The 17,605-nt window shown below is 50.9% G+C and overlaps 1 protein-coding gene across 1 annotated transcript in view; it reads left to right on the forward strand.

Annotated features, from left to right (window-relative positions):
* The first annotated feature begins 6,608 nt into the window (after positions 1-6,608).
* ANKRD33B (ankyrin repeat domain 33B) overlaps positions 6,609-17,605 on the forward strand; it is an 87,902-nt gene continuing 76,905 nt past the window's right edge. The window contains exon 1 of the mRNA XM_028168031.2: positions 6,609-7,170. Coding sequence (XP_028023832.2) covers positions 6,817-7,170 — 354 coding nt within the window. The 5' untranslated portion in view covers positions 6,609-6,816. The remainder of the gene's footprint in view (positions 7,171-17,605) is intronic.

A 17,605-nucleotide genomic window follows, 5' to 3' on the forward strand; every position in this document is an offset into this window, starting at 1 on the left:
GAGGGGCCTGCTGCCAACTTCAGGAGGTAATGAGCTTCTCTGAAGTCCATCCTTGAAGATGATTTATGAGAGGAAAGTGAGAGCAAGAAAGTAGAGCGTCTCAGCCTTCAAGCTTAGGGTCTCCCCAAACCCCCATTTTCTTCCTTGACACCAACCCCAGGCACTGAGCTAGTTTTCTTTGCTTTTAACCGCAGCCGTCTCTCAGTCCAGACCCCAAGCCTGCCTGGGGTGCCCTCGTCCACAGCCACTGAAACCGAGCAGGACCCTGTGGGGTTCCTGCGTACGGAAGTCTTTCCGTCCCCCGTTTTCTCATTTATAGGGAACGGACCCCAACCTCCCGTGACCTTCCGTGAGTTCCAAAGGGCAGATCCAACAGTTGCTAATCAAGGGAGGAGCAGCAAAGAAACCACCTGAGGCTACATTAAAAGAACCAGAGAAGCTCATCAAGAAGATTACCTGAGGCCAGGTAATTAGAGGCGTGCAGGCCCTGCACACACCTTAATCTTATCAGCAACCCCACCCTTGAACCTTTGCTATAAAACTCCTCATCAAATCCTTCTGGGTTGGGACACACAGTTTTTTCGGGGCAGGAGCCCGCTGTGTCCTCCTTTGCCTGGCAAAGCAATAAAGCTATTCTTTTCTACTTCACCCAAAATTCTGTCCCTGAGATTTGATTCGTCACCGGTGCACAGAGGCCCAGCCTTCAGCATCACCACCCAAAGCAAGAAACAGCCGTTTTCATTTTGGCAAGCTATATTGCCACTCACCAGAGGACAACAGGGTTAACAAAATGGATAGATAGGCCCAGTGCTTTCTTCTTGATTTGCAGGCAATCTCCCTATATTCCAGCCATCAACCACTTGTAACAGGTGGCACAATGAATGTTTTTCCTACAGTTAATTTTTTCCCCCATTTGGCGTTTTTTGTTGTTTTGTTTATTTTTATTTTTTTAATTGAAGTACAGTTGATTTACAGTATTGTGTTAGTTTCAGGTGTACAGCAAAGTGATTCAGTTATACATACATATATATCTATTCTTTTTCAGATTCTTTTCCCTCATAGGTTATTACAAAATACTGAGCAGAGTTCCCTGTGCTATATAGTAGGTCCTTGTTGGTTATCTATTTTATATATAGTAGTGTGTATATGTCAGTCCCAAACTCCTAGTTTATCCCTCACCCCTGTTGTTGTTTCTAAATATGCTTTATTTATTTATTTTTGCAGAATTAAAGTGCTTTTAGTTGCTGTTATGGAAACCAGCTCTGGAAGCTTAAAGAACGGCAAAGGAAATTATTAGATGTGTATTATCTCATGAGATCTGCTTTAATTTTGTGTCTGCACCACCCCCAGCCCATGAATTTCCACTGGAATTTGGTCGTTTCTAGAACAGTAGGAGACAAGCAGGTTCTGAAACCAAGCGGGACCCTGTGCGGCTCCCAGGCACAAATCCTTTCTGTGTCCCCCATTTCTTGTTTGTAGGAAATAGGCTTCATTCAGCCTCCTTGACCTTCCCTGAGTCCCAAAGGGCGGGTTCGGACAGTTGCTAATTAGGGAAGGGAGGGGATGCAGAAACAAAGGAGGAGTGGTCAAGAAACAACAGTGCAGCTTTGGAGCAGGGTCCTAGGAACTCCTCAAGGAATATATGTAACAACACTTCTGAGTTCCTCTGCAGAACAAGGCCGTCACCCAGGCGCAGAATGGCAACTTCAGGCTGAGCGCAAGATTCCTGGATAACTGCTTTGTTACCTCACCACCAGCTAATCAGAGAAAGCCACATACCCTTCAGCCCTCACCCCAAATTTTGCCTATAAAAACTTTTCCCCCAAAACCATCAGGCAGTTCAGGTTTTTTGAGCACGCGCCACCCGTTCTCCTTGCTTGGCCCTGCCGTAAACCTCTCTCTGCTCCAAACTCTGACATTTCGGTTTACTTGGCCTCACTTTGTCCTGGGCACACGAACTTTGTTCAGTAACAATTTTCTTTTCATTCGAGATTTCCCATCTAAGATCATGGTATGGCTCTCCATTGAGTCATGTCTCTTTCCTTGAGAAGAGTTTTTATACATTTCTGGAATTTTTTTCCCAGTAGTCTAGATTTTGGGTTACCATTTTGAACACAGCAGTTAAGAAAATATTGAAGTTTAAGATGCTCAAGCCACCTGACGTGGGAGGTTCTCTCAAGAAAATACCAAGTAAGGATGCATTTGGATGTGTTGACTGAAATAAAAACACACAACATAAAAGTTGCAAGTGAAGTTTTATTCGGGGATCTTACTGAGGACTACAGTCTGGGAAACAGCCTCTCAGATAGCTCCAAGGTACTGCTTTGAAAGAGGTAAGGGGGGAGCCAGAATATATACGAATTTTTTGCTGGAAATAAAAATGGAGTTGAACATCAAAAGATCACCGCTAATCACAAAGGACAGCCTCTTCAAATTAATGATTTTAGTGCTTTTCTCTGTATGGGAAGGTGCAAGAATCTGGGATCATTGAAATTTTTCCTTAGATGTGTATTTTAACTATCTAGGGGCAGGTATCCAAAGCACAGAATGCTTCCTCTTTTTTTTTTTTTTTTCCCCCATCCTGAATTTCCCTGTCAGTGGGTGACAACAGTGGCTCATGACTTGACTTCTGTAGAACTGGAATGGCAGGCAACATTTTTTTTCTTTACAGATACAGTAAGAAAATGCTGGGAATGCCCTAAATACCAAGACTAGGAGATTGGTCAAATACACACTGGTATACCCAGTAATAGTCAAAATTTAGAACTATTATGGTTGCAACTCAGCAGTGGAGGAGACGGAATTGGAAGGCAGTTCTGTCTGATATCACAATCTGCTCTTTATCCCCAGCTACACTGCCTTCCAAAAGAAAAAATAAAAAGCATTTCTCATTCACCTCACGTGAGCTAGTTCTCTGGCAAATAGGGCAACACATTTGGAGAAGCAGCTCTTGCAGAGCAGTTTGTATGATAAGTCGAATGGATACTTTAAATTTAATAATAATGAAAGTTAACAGTCATTTGTATGCTAAATTCCAGACAACGTGAAGTGTTTAAAATCATTCTGCCGTTGGATCCGGAGGTGGGGTGTTATTTGGTGAGCAGTGGGGAGGGTTTGAGTTTGCTCCACCGTTAGGTCCCCCATCCTGCCCCCCCAGCACTTTGCCTTCTAAACATAGTTGCGGGAGGAGGCCATTACAGGTGCATTTGGTTTTCAAGCTTTAAATACACTGCTTGTAATTTTGAAAGATCTTCCTGGTGTTACAGGTGTTACAGTTAGGTGGCCTCTTTGAGAACTATAACTAAAGTAGTGAATCTTTTTTTTAATGGCTCAAGGACAAATTATTCAACTAAATCAACAAGTTGCTTAATTGCCATACATACACAACACTTAAAAAATCATAAATTAGAATAGTTCATTGAAATTGAACAGTTCTGGATAAAATACAGTTTTTGTTGTTGTTGTTGTTTTAAAATTTATTTATTTTTATTTATTTATTTTTGGCTATGTTGGGTCTTCGTTGCTGTGTGTAGGCTTTCTCTAGTTGCGGCGAGCAGGGGCTACTCTTCATTGCGGTGTGCAGGCTTCTCACTGCGGTGGCTTTTTTTTATTGCGAAGTACAGGCTCTAGGTGCAGGGGCTTCAGCAGCTGTGGCTCACGGGCTCTTAAGTGTGCAACCTCAGCAGTTGTGGCGCACGGGCTTAGTTGCTCCACAGCATGTGGGATCTTCCCAGACCAGGGCTCGAACCCGTGTCCCCTGCATTGGCAGGCGGATTCTTAACCACTGCGCCACCAGGGAAGCCCTAAAATACAGTTTTGCACAATGTTACTCATTTAAGAGTTATTCTAAAAAAAAAAGTTATCCTGAGTGTGTTGGCAGTTTTGATAAGCTACTTTCACCTTCTTATGTAGATTTTGTACATATAATATGCAACGTTGACTCTACAAAAAATCTAAATGCCTAATTTTATGTTCTTTTACAACACTGAGCATCTCTTGTCTTTGTGGTAAAAGGGGTGCATTTTTTAAAAATTTATTTATTTAATTTATTTATTTTTGGCTGCATTGGGTCTTCGTTGCTGCGCACGGGCTTTCTCTGGTTGCGGCGAGCGGGGGCTTCTCTTTGTTGTGGCGCGCGGGCTTCTCATTGCGGTGGCTTCTCGTTGTGGAGCACACGTGGGCTTCAGTAGTTGTGGCACGCGGGCTCAGTAGTTGTGGCTCACAGGTTCTAGAGCGCAGGCTCAGTAGCTGTGGCACAAGGGCTTAGTTGCTCCGTGGCATGTGGGATCTTCCCGGACCAGGGATGAACCCGTGTCCTCTGCATTGGTAGGCGGATTCTCAACCACTGCGCCACCAGGGAAGCCCCAAGGGGTGCATTTTTGAAGGAGAAAATAATCAGTTTAGATTTGGAGTCCGATCACTCACAAATGACAAGTCCTTATTCGGAGCGGGCTGTTTCAGAAGTTTACCTTTAAAGGTTAAACCATTTAGTGCTATTTGCACCCAAATTTCTGAGGAAGGAAAGGAGGAAGTGGTGAACTCTAAAGATAGAGCTTGAATTTTGTTGCTAAGTGACCAGGGATGAGGACCTAGGGGCTGCCCACTCCGGAAGAGGGTGCCCGGTGCTCCACTCCAGGACTGCAGCCAGCAAGGCCACTGCCCCAACTCCACCGGGACCCTGTCACAGGCCACTGGGGTACCCTGTGCCGGCTGGGGGGAGAGGAGGGCCAGCAAACCCAACCCGCCTTGGGGGTGAGGGGGTGTTGGTCACTTCAACTTGTAAATCCCCTGACTTCATTTAACAGGCCTCTGGAAACACCAAAACAGCCATCAACTTTGAAAGGGGGAAATTCCGAGTGGGAATGTACGTAAATACGGCTAGTTACAGAAAAAGGTAAAAAGCAAACAACGATCTGGGGTATTTTGGGCTTCGGAGAGAAAGCCCCGGACTACAGAAGGAGGCCAGTGCACGCAAGTTCACTTCTGGCTCAGGGCTCGCTCACGCGTCCAGCTGTCTTCACCAGAAGTCGCTGTCCTCCGGCCGCGGCCCTCCCTGCCTCAGGAAGCCACGTTCCGAGCCCGCCCCGAGGACACTGGAGGCCGGCGTGATCACCACCGCAGTTCCGGCCCAGCGCAGGGTAACGCCAGGGGCTCAAGATCAAGCGGCCTTCGGCAGGCAGTTCAAACCTCACTCTGGCCTCCACCGCCCACCCCGGGTATTTCTGACCGCGTTCCCCACTGTAGCCCTCAGCTTGCCCTCCCGGGGCCTAGGGTCTTCTGGTTTGTCCCCAGTGCCTGCGGCGGCCCGGTTTGGTTCACCTTTGCACCCCGAGGGCCTCTCACGCGCTGGCACCTGGCAGGCACGCTGTCAAGAGCGGTGGAAAGAAAAGAAGGAAAGGAGGGAGAGGGGACAGAGAGAAAGAGGTGGTGTTTGCCTTGTGGTCTCCGCATCCGCCCCTGGATCTGCGATGCTTTCTGTCAAAGATGCAACACCGCCACCCCAGGCTCGGCGCGCCTCACACCGCGCCTCCACGCAAAGCCTTTTCCACGAGGATCTGGCCCACGGTGCACCCTCGTCCAGGAGGTCAGGGGCTCCCCGCAGCGAATCCTCATCCCCTGCACCGGGACGGACGGGGAGAGGCCGAGCGCCGGCCAGGGAGAGTCCGGGGATGGGCCCACGGCCGTCGCCCGCGGGGCTGCTCTCTGGGTTTGGTGGCCAGCCGCGGAGTCAGCGCCCCGTCTCGGCTTGACGGGGTTAATCCGTCTCGACTCCGCAGATCCAGGGCACGGTGACATTGGCCAGGGGTGAAGGAGGAGGGAACCCTACTGGCCTGGAGGCGCCCTGTCCCACCCAAATGTTACCCCCAGAGGCTCCTGGACACCTGCCCAGGGACGCTCTTTTAGGAGTAACCTGAAAGCCACAGCTGGTCCGGGTTCTGAGTGACCTGGGGACTCCGCGAATCCTCCCCCCGCGCCCCACGCCCCGCCCCGGGTTGGGACTAGCCGGTGGCAGCACGGAGCTCCTAGTTCAGAGGGGCACCGGGGTGGACACCACCTCCCACGCATCCACTTGTCCTCCGTGCCCAGTGCGCCCCGGGGATGCCCGGGTCTGAAGCCGGGAGTGAAGCTGGCCCCGGAGCCCAGACGCCTGGGAAGATGCAAAAACGGGCTCGGTGCCTCGGACGCTGAGAAACTTCCCCCACCCCAGCCCGGAGGCCTGACGTCCTGGGCGGCTCCGGGCCTCGGGGATCTGGGCGTTCCCGATGCCAGAGCAGGCTCAGCTCGCGGCGTCCTCCGACCCCTACCTTCGCCCTCATCCCCGGGGCCGCCGGAGGGGAGGGGCGGGGCCGCCCGCCACAAGGGCGTTCGGGTTCTGTAGTTATTGCGTCTGGTTCTCCCGCGCGTGCATTTCTCCGCTCCCCGGCAAAGCAGCCGGGTGCGCTGTCCCCGCGGCGCCGAGGAGCCCCTGCTTCGCTCTTAACTTTTGCCAGGATCGGGCCTGCGGGCGCGGGACCCGGGGCGCGCGCCTCCTCCGACGCGGCCGCCCCGCCCGCCCCCCGCCGGGTCCCCGCCCGCCAGCCGGCCGCGCTCGGAAAGCCCCCGCGGCTCCGCCCACCCCCTAGGGGCTTTCTCCAGCCTCCAGCGACTGGAGTCCTGGAGCGCAGCCGCCGGGCGCGCGTTTCCGCCGAGCTGGGGCGCGCAGAGCATTGGTTTTCTGGGGCCGCAAGAGACAAGAGGCGGTGACCTCGGTGCGCGCCCCGCGTCCCCGGCTCCCGGCCAGCTCCCCGGCCCCCGGCCCGCGCCCCGGCCGCCAGCATGGTGCTGCTGGCCGGGCCCGGGCCGGAGGGCGGCGGGGCGCGCCGCGTGTCCCCGCAGTCGCCGTCCCCACCCCGGGACGCGCAGGCCGGGGAGGACCCAGCTGACTTCGAGGAGTACGAGGACTTCTCGAGTCTGCCCGACACCCGCAGCATCGCCTCGGACGACTCCTTCTACCCTTTTGGAGGCGAGGAGGAGTACAGCTCCGTGAGCGCGGAGAGCGTCCCGGAGGCCGTCCCGGAGGCGGCGACCCTCCTGCGCGCCGCCTGCGCCAACGATGTGGGGCTGCTGAGGGCGCTGGTGCGGCGGGGGCCCAGCGCCGAGGAGGTGCAGGAGACCGACCGCAACGGCCGGGTAAGCGGGCGTCTCCGCAGGTTTCGGGTCCCCTCCGCGTTCCTCCTATTGCCCGCGCCACCCGGATCCTGACTCTGTCCAGCGCCCGCGGTGAACCCTTTGCCTCGCTCTCTGGGCGTGGGGCACGTGGGGAGCCCTGGGTGGCCTGCCCATCCCGGCTGGGGTGGGGCGGCACGACTGATCTGCCGAGGTCACAGCGCCGCGGGGGCCGCCGCTAGTCCCGCGTGCTCACCGCAGCCCCCTCTCGTTTCCCGCCCCCGGAGTCCTCTTACTCCCGCCTGAGGCCCGCGCCGGGATCTGGGTTGGAAGCCTCTCGCCGGTCCCCTTCACCCTGGGTCCCCTCTGACCGTCACCCTTGCTCGCCTGCCGGGGAGAGCCCTTCTGCCCAGAGCCCCACTTGCCCCCAGTCCTCGGCCCTCGCGCTGCCCCTGCACTTTCCCTTCCACGCCCGAGCGCGGATCGGCTTGTTCCAGCCCCCCGCGTTCGGAGTTTCCTCTGGGACCCCCTGCTTACCCGTACCCCTCCCCCCTCCCACGCCCGGCCGCTCCTGGTGACCCACGCGGTGACCTGCCAGCGTGATGTCCGACTTGGCTGTCTGCACGGTCACCGCGGAGAGCCAGGCCCCGGGGAGGGCAGCAGAGGGGCGCGTGCCCAGCAGGTAAGGCAGGCGGGCGTGGAGGCGGGGAGAGGCACGGGGTACGCATCAATCAGGGCGAGACTCAGAGACGATGAGACACACTTAGAAAGAAAAAGTTGGCTTGAGAGGAACTGGCTCTCAGAACACAACCCACCAAAGCAGCTGGAGGGAAAAACCGCAGGGTGACCACGGCGGCCAAGTGCCCGTGGTCTGTGCTGTGTGCATAGTGGCAGAGATCTCACCTGATTGTCACATTTCCTGGTCCCCGGGGGATCCGCAGCCTCAGCCTGGCACAAATCAGGAGGGAAAGTGCTTTTGCTCGGGAGCCCACACCTGATAAGAAAGATGTGCATTTCCCTGGGAACTGGTGGGACCCTGTGCCTTTGGTTTATCTCAGGGGGCCAGCTGGTTTGCCCCTGACTCTGGTCTGGGCCCGACTTAGGCAGACAGGAGCCCTTAGGCAGACAGGAGCCTGGGGGAGGGTCATTTTCTGCTGCTACACGTATGGTCTAACTTGACACAACATTTGAACTTGGGGAAGGTTCTACACTCGGTGTAATGTGTCAGGTGGTGCGGGCCCAGAGGCCCCTAGAGCTGGGGGAGCTAATCTGGGGTCCTCGTGGGCAGATCACGCTTGTGGCGCTGGGACACCCGGCAATGACTGCACCTCAGCCCTCCCTCTGGTGGCCAGGCAATGGGTGCTGTTTCTGCAGGCTCTGCTTTCACTTTTACTAAGGTGACTTTTCACGAACAGATGCTTATGTGAGACCTCACTTTCCTGAAGCAGGTAACCAGGGCTGCTTTAAAGGAAGCCCGATAAGCATCAGGAAGAACACAGATGGGGTAGGTCTCTCCTGGGTTTCGGGCAGCCTGGGGTCTCCAGTGGGCAGGGGTGGGCCTGGCTCACCCAGCCACCACTCTGGGGCTCCACTAGGCTGGGCTTTGTTGTTTCCTTTGGGGCCAAAAAAAAAAAAGTTGGAAAACAGCTGCACTGGAGACCACTGTGAACAACGTAAACCATCCCCAAGGGGCTTGGGTCTGACGGACTGAGTTTCTGGGCCACTTTGAAAGCCCCTCCCTCAGTGCAGAGTCAGAGGAGGCTGGCTCCATCCTCTGAGCGCCCCTGTGCCTCAGTTTACCCGTTGTGACGTAGGGCTGACAGCAGCTCCAACCTCTTGGGGTTGTGAGCACGAGATGCCCTAACACATGGCACTCTGACATGGCCGTGTTTACTGTCTTGTCCTGTTTTTCACTCACCTACCTTCTCCTTGCTCGGAAGAGCCGTCCTCCAGCATTTTATCTTTTTTCCTTCGACCAGGCAAAGCTCTTTTCCTCTCTGCTTTTGCCTTTGATTAAAGAGCCTCCCTTTGTTTTTCTGCTTTGAGTCTCCTCCTCTCTGCTCCCCACCAAATCAGGATGGAGAAACGGCGCTCGGCCCACCAACAGCAAGACCTCTGGTTCTTTTATCTTCTGATCAGAAGGAGGGCGTTCTGGGTTCTGGGCTTTGAAGGGGTGAGGCGAGAGCTTCTGTTCTTCCCAGTGGCTTCTTGATGCTATTATCAAACAGCCTCTGTCTATTCTGAAACACTTCGAAAGAATAAAGTGTCTCAAGGTGCAAAACATGACCCTGTAGCGAATGGGATAATGAGTCACCGTTGAGTGGTTATTGCAGACCTACTGTGTACAAAGCACGGTTTGGCGCTGCAGGAGACTCCAAGGTGAATCAAACAGTCTCTGCCTTTTAGTTGAGGAAGAACTCAGAGAAATAGTACCCAGTGCTTAGAGAGTAATAGTACTCAGTGCTTAGAGCCAGAGGCAGGATGTGAGAGGGGCCCTATAAAAATGCAGAGCAAATGTCTTGGAAGCAGGGAGCTGAGGACAACTCTGGAAGCCCAGCAAGGGGAGCCTTTTGGAGATGGTGGTGGGAAGACATTCGAGCCAGACAGATGGAACGAAGGGGGTGGTGGCAGGTGCCGTGTGGTTGGTCGCAGTGTGGGACGATGTGGGTGCTAAAGCCGGAGAGGCCTCCCGGGGGGCTAGCTGATGAGAGAGGCTGGCCTGGTGCAGCCCGCTAAGAAACAGGAAATGGGGAAACAATGTGCTTTCAGCGTGCCAGGGTCCGGCCTTGGGGCTGTGGTGTGCTTCCCCAGATGGCCATTCACTCACTGCCTTCAGGTTCTGGTCTTAAGGGCGTCTCCTCAGGGAGACCTTTCCTCCCATGCCTAGCTAAGCCAGTGGCACTGGGAGCTGGGGACGACAATCCAGGTGTTCAGAGACTAAGGGCTGAAATTGTATATACGTAGGGTGGTCATCTGAGAGGACAGGTGACATTCAAGTAAAGATGTAGAGAAGATAACTCGGGCAGAGCACTCCAGACAGAGGGCACAGCATGTGCAAAGGCCCTGAGGCAGGAGCCCTTTGCGACTGGTCTATGATTAGTAGCAGTAAAAAAGCTTACAGAGCTTTTGCCGGAGGAGCGAGGTAATTGCATTAACTATAGAATTACAGGTGCTGCCGGCAGCAGCTTCGCAGAAGAAAAATATCTCTAAAGGTGTTTTGGGGGGGGGTGTTTTTGTTGAGCTGTTGATCTCTGGTCAGTTAAGAAGAGAGTTTGCCTGAGCTGACAGAGGTTTCATTTGGTTGGAGTAACTAAGGATCACGTTTGTTTTTAGGTGTGTTCTTTCCTGGCTCCTGAGGTTCGTAGAATTTTGGGTGTGGCTCAGCACAGTCTTCTATAATAGTTATTGCCCTAAAAGGATGGTGTAATTGAATATGCAACCTATAAATATCTGTCAAACAATTCTTCAGCAATATTCAAAGTGTGCTCTGCTGTCTCGTACATTTATGCGTGTTTTGTTCCCACTGACGCTGGGACAGTGGAAGCTACCGCACTTCTCCTTCTTAATTCTTCATTTCTCTCTCAAGGTTCAGCCTTACAGCCCTGACAGCTCTGCAGACAGTACTGAAACCAAAGGAAGTGTTTGTGCTGTGTTCACTGTTACAGAATGGCAGTTTGAATGTCGGACAGCTCTTGAACCAAATTAGGCCCAATTATGCTAAATTTAAAATATTGTACTCCTTTCTTTTCTTTTTAATTTTTTATTTATTTTTACTTATTTATTTTTGGCCATGCCCTGCAGCTTGCAGGATTTTAGTTTCCCGACCAGGGATTGAATCCTGGCCCCCGGCAGTGGAAGTGCGGAGTCCTAACCACTGGACCGCCAGGGAATTCCCACTCCTTTCTTGATATAATTCTTCTCATGCATGTTTAAATTCCAGGGCCTCTTGCTGAAGTTTTTCGAAGGCCTCTCCAGCCATTTGCTCTATGGCTCAGGAAGGCCCACACTGCAGACCCAGTATGGGGGTGTTTCCCTTTGCTCCTGGGGGGCTTAAATGTTTCATAGATTTGTAGCAGTGATTGGGACCTTTATCTTGACATATACGTGAGAAATGTTTTGTTTCTGTTTTTGTTGTTTTTTTGAATGCCATAGTAAGATTTATAAACTTTGGAATCACCTTTCCCTAAAATGAGAATCAAGTTTGAACTCACACCCCCTTCTGCATTTACCAGGCCTCAGTATTCATGGGCCTGCATGCGCTTAGAACTGGCTAGTTGGTACAGAAAGCGAATTCTGGCCTCAGGCCTCCATACGTCTGTCGAGGGTCATCCAGCAGAGAAGGAGCCTGGCTTTGCTGTTTGGGGATGTATCAGTATGTTAGTGTGTTAGCTGCACATTCTGAAGTGTGGGAAAGGGGGTGAGAAGGGAGAATGAGCAGATTAGACTGGGAGCCCAAGGGGCCAAACCAGAGAAGCTGAAGTGAGCCTGGGAAAGCCTGGGCTTGGGACGGGCAGGCTGACAGGTGTTGGCCTTTTCCTTCTCCACTGACCAAGGTAGGGGCCGCTCTGGGCCCAGAAGCAGTCGAAAGCCTCATTTGTTTTGTTTTTTTCATTTAAAAAAAAAAAAGGACACAATTTTTTAAAGAGCAGTTTTAGGTTCACAGCAAAATTGAGGGGAGGGTACAGAGATATACCCCCTACCCAGCCCCCCAGACACATTCTGCCCTGCACCCCCATTGTCAACATCCCCCATCCGAGTGGTACATTTGTTATAACTGATGAACCTACACTGACACATCCTAATCAGCCAAAGTCCACAGTTTACATTAAGGTTCACCCTTGGTGTTGGACATCCTATGGGTTTGGACAAATGTGTAATGACGCTTATCCATCACTGTAGTATCAAAAATTGTCCCATGTGTTCTTCACGTAAGTGTATCAGTTATCTGTGGGCACAGCAATGCTGCATAACAAATAACTGAAACCTCATGGGTGTATACACCAGTCACATTGTGCTAAGGGTGGCCCAGCTCAGCCAGTCTCAGCTGGATTTGCTTTTAGCTGGGGTTGGCTGCAGATGGCGGGACTGGGAAGGTCTTGGCTGGGGTAGCTGGTCTCTGCTCCATGTGGTTTCTTGTCCTCCAGCAGGCTGGCCCAGGCTTGCTCTCCATGGCAGAGGCAGGGCTCCCAGGAAGCAAGCAGAGAGAATAAGGTTCAGCGTCACTTCTCCTGAAGGAAGTTACAAAGCCAAGCCCAGATTTACCCTCTAAGTGTGAATTTGCTTTTGTTTGTAATGAATGCTATTCCCTAACCCTAAGCATTTCTGCTTATCTAAAATTTATTTTTATTGAAAAACATTTCAGATAGGTGCCCAAGAAGAGGGTATCAAGACCCTCCCATGTCCTAATCATTCAGCATCAACAAGCGTCAGCCCCTGAAGGCCGGTTTTAATTTTGATGGAAAGGATTATAGGATTTAATGCCACTTTTGGGGGGTGTGTGTGTATGAAGGTTTCAGAAACCTAGGAGGACCATTGTCAGGGGATTTTGAAGCTGGAATGGATTTTAGAGGCTAGTGGTCCCCATCATTTTGTAGTAGAAGAAAGTGGGGCTCAGAGAAGAGGGCAGCTAGATGTATCAGGAGAGCTGGGTTCTAGAATGATCCGGAAGCTGTTCGTGATCCTCCTTTTGACCCCCCCACGGGCCTCTCCAAGGGGCTTCTGAGCCTCCCCCCTTTGCCTCCTGGCTGCCCATGAGGAATTGGCTACCTAGAAATTCTGTAGGGTGGTTTGGGTGATTTTGAACATTTGATTTCTTTTCCATCCTATGCTTGTAAAGGAAGACTAAGGCAGGTGTTATAAAAATCTAAAACAATAAGAGAGCTTAGGGACTCTTTTGGAATCTCATTTATTCATCTAACATTCATATCAATATAATATGTGAGCTATTATTCAAAACTACTTTGAATGACAACTTCTAGTAGATATGGCTACAGTATAGGAAAAGCTTTAAATGTTATTTAGCTAATTGTAAGTTACTAAAATTCAATTCCTCCTATCAGACCTTTAGGTCAGTAACTAATGGTTATAGGATTGTTCAGATTTTCTCTTTCTTCCTGAATCCATTATGGTAACCTCTATTTTTCTAGGAAACGGTTCCATTTTTTTATTCCCCTAAGTTTTGTTTTGTTTTTTTAAAATTATTATTTATTTATTTATTTGGCTGTGTTGGGTCTTCGTTTCTGTGCGAGGGCTTCCTCTAGCTGCGGCAAGCGGGGGCCCTCTTCATCGTGGTGCGCGGGCCTCTCACTATCGTGGCCTCTCTTGTTGCGGAGCACAGGCTCCAGACGCGCAGGCTCAGTAGTTGTGGCTCATGGGCCTAGCTGCTCCGCGGCATGTGGGATCTTCCCAGACCAGGGCTCGAACCCGTGTCCCCTGCATTAGCAGGCAGATTCTCAACCACTGCGCCACCAGGGAAGCCCTCCCCTAAGTTTTAAAAGTTAATAGTATGAAGTTTTTACAGAGTTCTCTTTTTAATCTCTGTTATAACATTATTATATTCTGTTTTTCTACATTTTTGAATTTATGCTGTCTCTCTTTTGTGACATATTGTCAAAAATATTTTATTAGTCTCTTCAGAGAATCAGCTTTTGTTCTGGATCTGTTTCCTTCCTCACTATTTCATGAATTTCTGCTTTTCTTTTTATTATTTCCTTCCTTCAGGTTTGTTCTACATATAACTTTCAAAGTATCACTTTTGGTTTTTTTCCCACAAATTTTGATATGTAATATTTTATTATTGTTGTGTTCTCATTTACGTTATGATTTCCTCTTTTTTTGACCTAGAAGTTATTTAGAATGGTGTTTAAATTTTTTAAATACATATTGTTAAGCTTTATTAAAATATTTATTTATTTATTTATTTTGGCTGCATTGGGTCTTCGTTGCTGCACGCAGGCTTTCTCTAGTTGCAGCGAGCAGGGGCTACTCTTTGTTGTGGTGCGCGGGCTTCTCATCATGGTGGCATCTCTTGTTGCGGAGCACGGGCTCTAGGCGCGCCGGCTTCAGTAGTTGTGGCACACGGGCTCAGTAGTTGTGGCTCGTGGGCTCTAGAGTGCAGGCTCAGTAGCTGTGGGGCACGGGCTTAGTTGCTCCATGGCATGTGGGATCTTCCCGGACCAGGGATCGAACTCGTGTCCCCCTGCAATGGCAGGTGGATTCTTAACCACTGCGCCACCAGGGAAGTCCCTAAAATAATTTTTAAAACCTGATTCAGAGACTATGGTCTGCATGATATTTTGAAATTTCTTGAGACTGGCTTTACAGCCTATTGGGCCAGTAATTCTAAATCATAACCATGTGACATTTTATGATTTCTCCAGATTAACTCAAAACAGTTCCATATGTAAAACAATATATAATTCCCTTTAATTAAAGGAAATAAGAAGGATGTAGAGAAGTTGTTAAAATATGTGAACAAAGGAAATATGCTTCATTCCAGACGGTTGGGAAGTAATTCTTTTAGACAGCTGGTCGAATGAAGGTGTTTATATGGCTCTCTGTGTGTGTGTGTGTGTGTGTGTGTGTGTGTGTGTGTGTTCTTAAGAGGTCAGATTTTATGACGAAGTAGGATGTTAGGAATCCTTGATGTCACTCAGTGTGTGTGTACAAAAAGAATAGAGACTGTTTTTAATGGTGCTCCTGAATTTGAAAGACAGTTGAAGGTGGCATTTACTTATTTATTTCTTCTAAGTCAGAGACACAGAAATTCAGGTAGACGTGAAATCCCAAGTGACAGTTGGCTTGGTGGCAAAATTGGATTGGAGTGTTGGGATTTGAGAGCAATTTCAAAGTAACAGAAAAGCAACGTACGCTTACAAAGGCACATCTACGTCAGCTCCGAGGAAGTTCACATCCAAAGTCGGCATGTGATGCGGCGGAGGACCAAGCATTTCCCTCTGGCTTCTGTTTCTGGAATTTAACCGACTCTCGGGTTAGAGGCCAGCCCTGGTGAGGGACATCCAGCGGAGGGGGGTGTGGAGGTGAGGCTGCCGAAGAGGCACGAGCCCTGCTCAGGGGCAGTGCCTGCCCAGTAAAGGGTGTGAAATTCACAGTAGCACATTTTCTGGAATAAGGGAAGACACGTGAAGTCAGTTTAAAAATAAAGGAAGATGGAGAAATTGGGCTGAGTGAAAAAAATTCCATCTCTAAGGATTGTATGCTGTATGGTTCCATTTATGTAACCTTCGCAAAGTAATGCAGTTGGAGGGAGGGATGGAGAACAGATTAGAGGTTGCTGAGGTTAGAGCTTTGGGGAGAGGAGTGGGTGCTACTCTCAGTGGGACAGGCCTGCTTCTAGATGGTGTTGGTGGTGGTTATGGGGAGCTGCACGAAGGTTAAAATGGCAGAGAACCACACACACACGTGACTGGGGACACTTGAACAAGCTCTGTGGATTGCAGCAATGGCCATTTCATGTTGTTCTTGTACTGCAGTTATGCAAGATGTTGGTATTGGGGAAGAACGCCCAAGGGGGCAACTTCCTACCAGTAGGCAGACAGAAAGGAAAGGTGAGGCTCTGTGAACCACTAAGATGGAGACAGATTAAGGAGTGGCTAGTTACCCAAGAGTTTGAGCCAAGCTTCAGACACACATTATTTCAAAATCAAAAGTTTAGTAAAAATGAAGGAAGGCATGCATTACCTTTAATCTGCAGCCCTATCGCATGAATAGACTGGGTTTTGGAAACTAAAGCAGGATCAAAGCTGGTTACGGGGGAAATGGGACCGACTGGGAATACTGGGTGTTTGAGCCACTGCTACTCGAGTGTGGTAAAATGAGTTAGCAGCGTGACTTCCTCTGGGAGTTTTTCCCAAATGCAGGATCCCAGGCCCTCCCTAGGCATACAGAACCAGAATCGACACTCACTTTAAGCTGGTCTTGGTGATTGGTATGTACGCTTGTTGGAAGAGCTCTAGAACTTTATTATGAGAGTAGAAAACAAGTGTGGCGGCCAAAGACAGCAGGCTTAGGTTGGTCACATGATCCTGGACAAGTCACATGATCTTTCCATCCTCAATTTCCTCTAGATCCCCATCTAGAAAGCGGGGATGCTTTTTATGAGGCTAACGGCACCTCACAGAGGTCCTAGGGCCTAAAAAAGTGACTTACACATACAGTGGGTAAAACATCGTAGGCGCCTGGTGAGTGCGGCTGTTGTTTGCATGGGTGAGTTAACCTCAAGATGGGTTTCCAGTCCTGCTGGTTCAATTTCAGCCAAGGGGAGAGATGGGAGCAAATTAAACGTCTAACCAAAGAGGAGTGGTCAAGAAAATGGTGTGTCCGCTTGGTAAGGACCCCTTTGTAAATGTACACATTAGTTAGGAGGGTCGATCTCCTGTTACGTGTTCATCCCGCAAGGAAAGTGGCAGTTGGGGCCATGGGTGCAGGTGAAGCAGGGCGGGAGGGGGAGGAGAGGCAGGGCAGGGGCTGGGGCCACGTCTGGGCACATCTGGGGAGCACCTTTGATTATGCGTGGGTGGAGGCAGAGGCTTGGAGGAGAATGAGCGGGGTCCAGACTGATGACCAATGAGGAAGGAGAGCACCCCAAGGAGGGCAGAGATAACCATCGTGCCAGGGACGGTCACGAGCCCTTTTCCTTTCTTCAGCATTTCCCGTGAGTTCAAGTTAGGGCAGAGCCCCTGCTGGGAGCCCTCGTGCATCCCGGGACTTTCAGGGCCTGATTCTGTCGTGATGTCCTGCCATGAACAAGCAGCTGCTATGGGTGCCCAAAGTTTCCTTCCATTTCTGCTTCTCCTCCACTTTGTCCAGCCAGGCATCCCCAAGGGCCTGGCCCTGCCCACTCCGATCAGGAGGGTCAGGCTGCATGCATCGCTTCCTTCTAGACCTTCCAGATCTTGTATTTGGAAACACAGTAGTCGTGCGCTAAAAACAGCAGTGGTGACACAGCTGCCGGGAAGGTTTTGCGGAGCTGTGAGTCAGGCCTTCTTTCCTTGGTCATAGGAAATGGGTGGGTTTCTAGGAAATGAATTCCATGTACAGCGGCGCCGGGATGGCCCGATGGCCCGATGGGGGTGAGGAGACCTGTGTCACCTGGCGACGCTTCTCCCTGCTGACCGTCATGCTTCAGAGGATCCAGTTGTTGGGGGAGCCGGTTCATCCGCAGTGAAAAGGGGCACAGGAGGCACTGTGGAGCAGGGGAAGGAGTGACTCTGGTGTGTCTTGTCACCTACACATCCTCCTCTCTTGAGGTCCCCAGGCTTACCCTCCACGTGCTGTGGCTGGTGGGAAGCATCCGCTGGCCCTGCAGACGGATCAACTTGCTCTGGTCTGCCCAGGATTTTCTCATGTTGGCACAGAAAGTCCCACATCCTGGGAAACCCCTGTGCCCCCGGCCAACTGGGGTGGTTGGTCACCCTACCTAGGAAAGCCACTCCCGTGT

The sequence above is a fragment of the Balaenoptera acutorostrata genome, chromosome 2 (assembly GCF_949987535.1).
Source record: "Balaenoptera acutorostrata chromosome 2, mBalAcu1.1, whole genome shotgun sequence".
Classification (NCBI taxonomy): Eukaryota; Metazoa; Chordata; class Mammalia; order Artiodactyla; family Balaenopteridae; genus Balaenoptera; species Balaenoptera acutorostrata.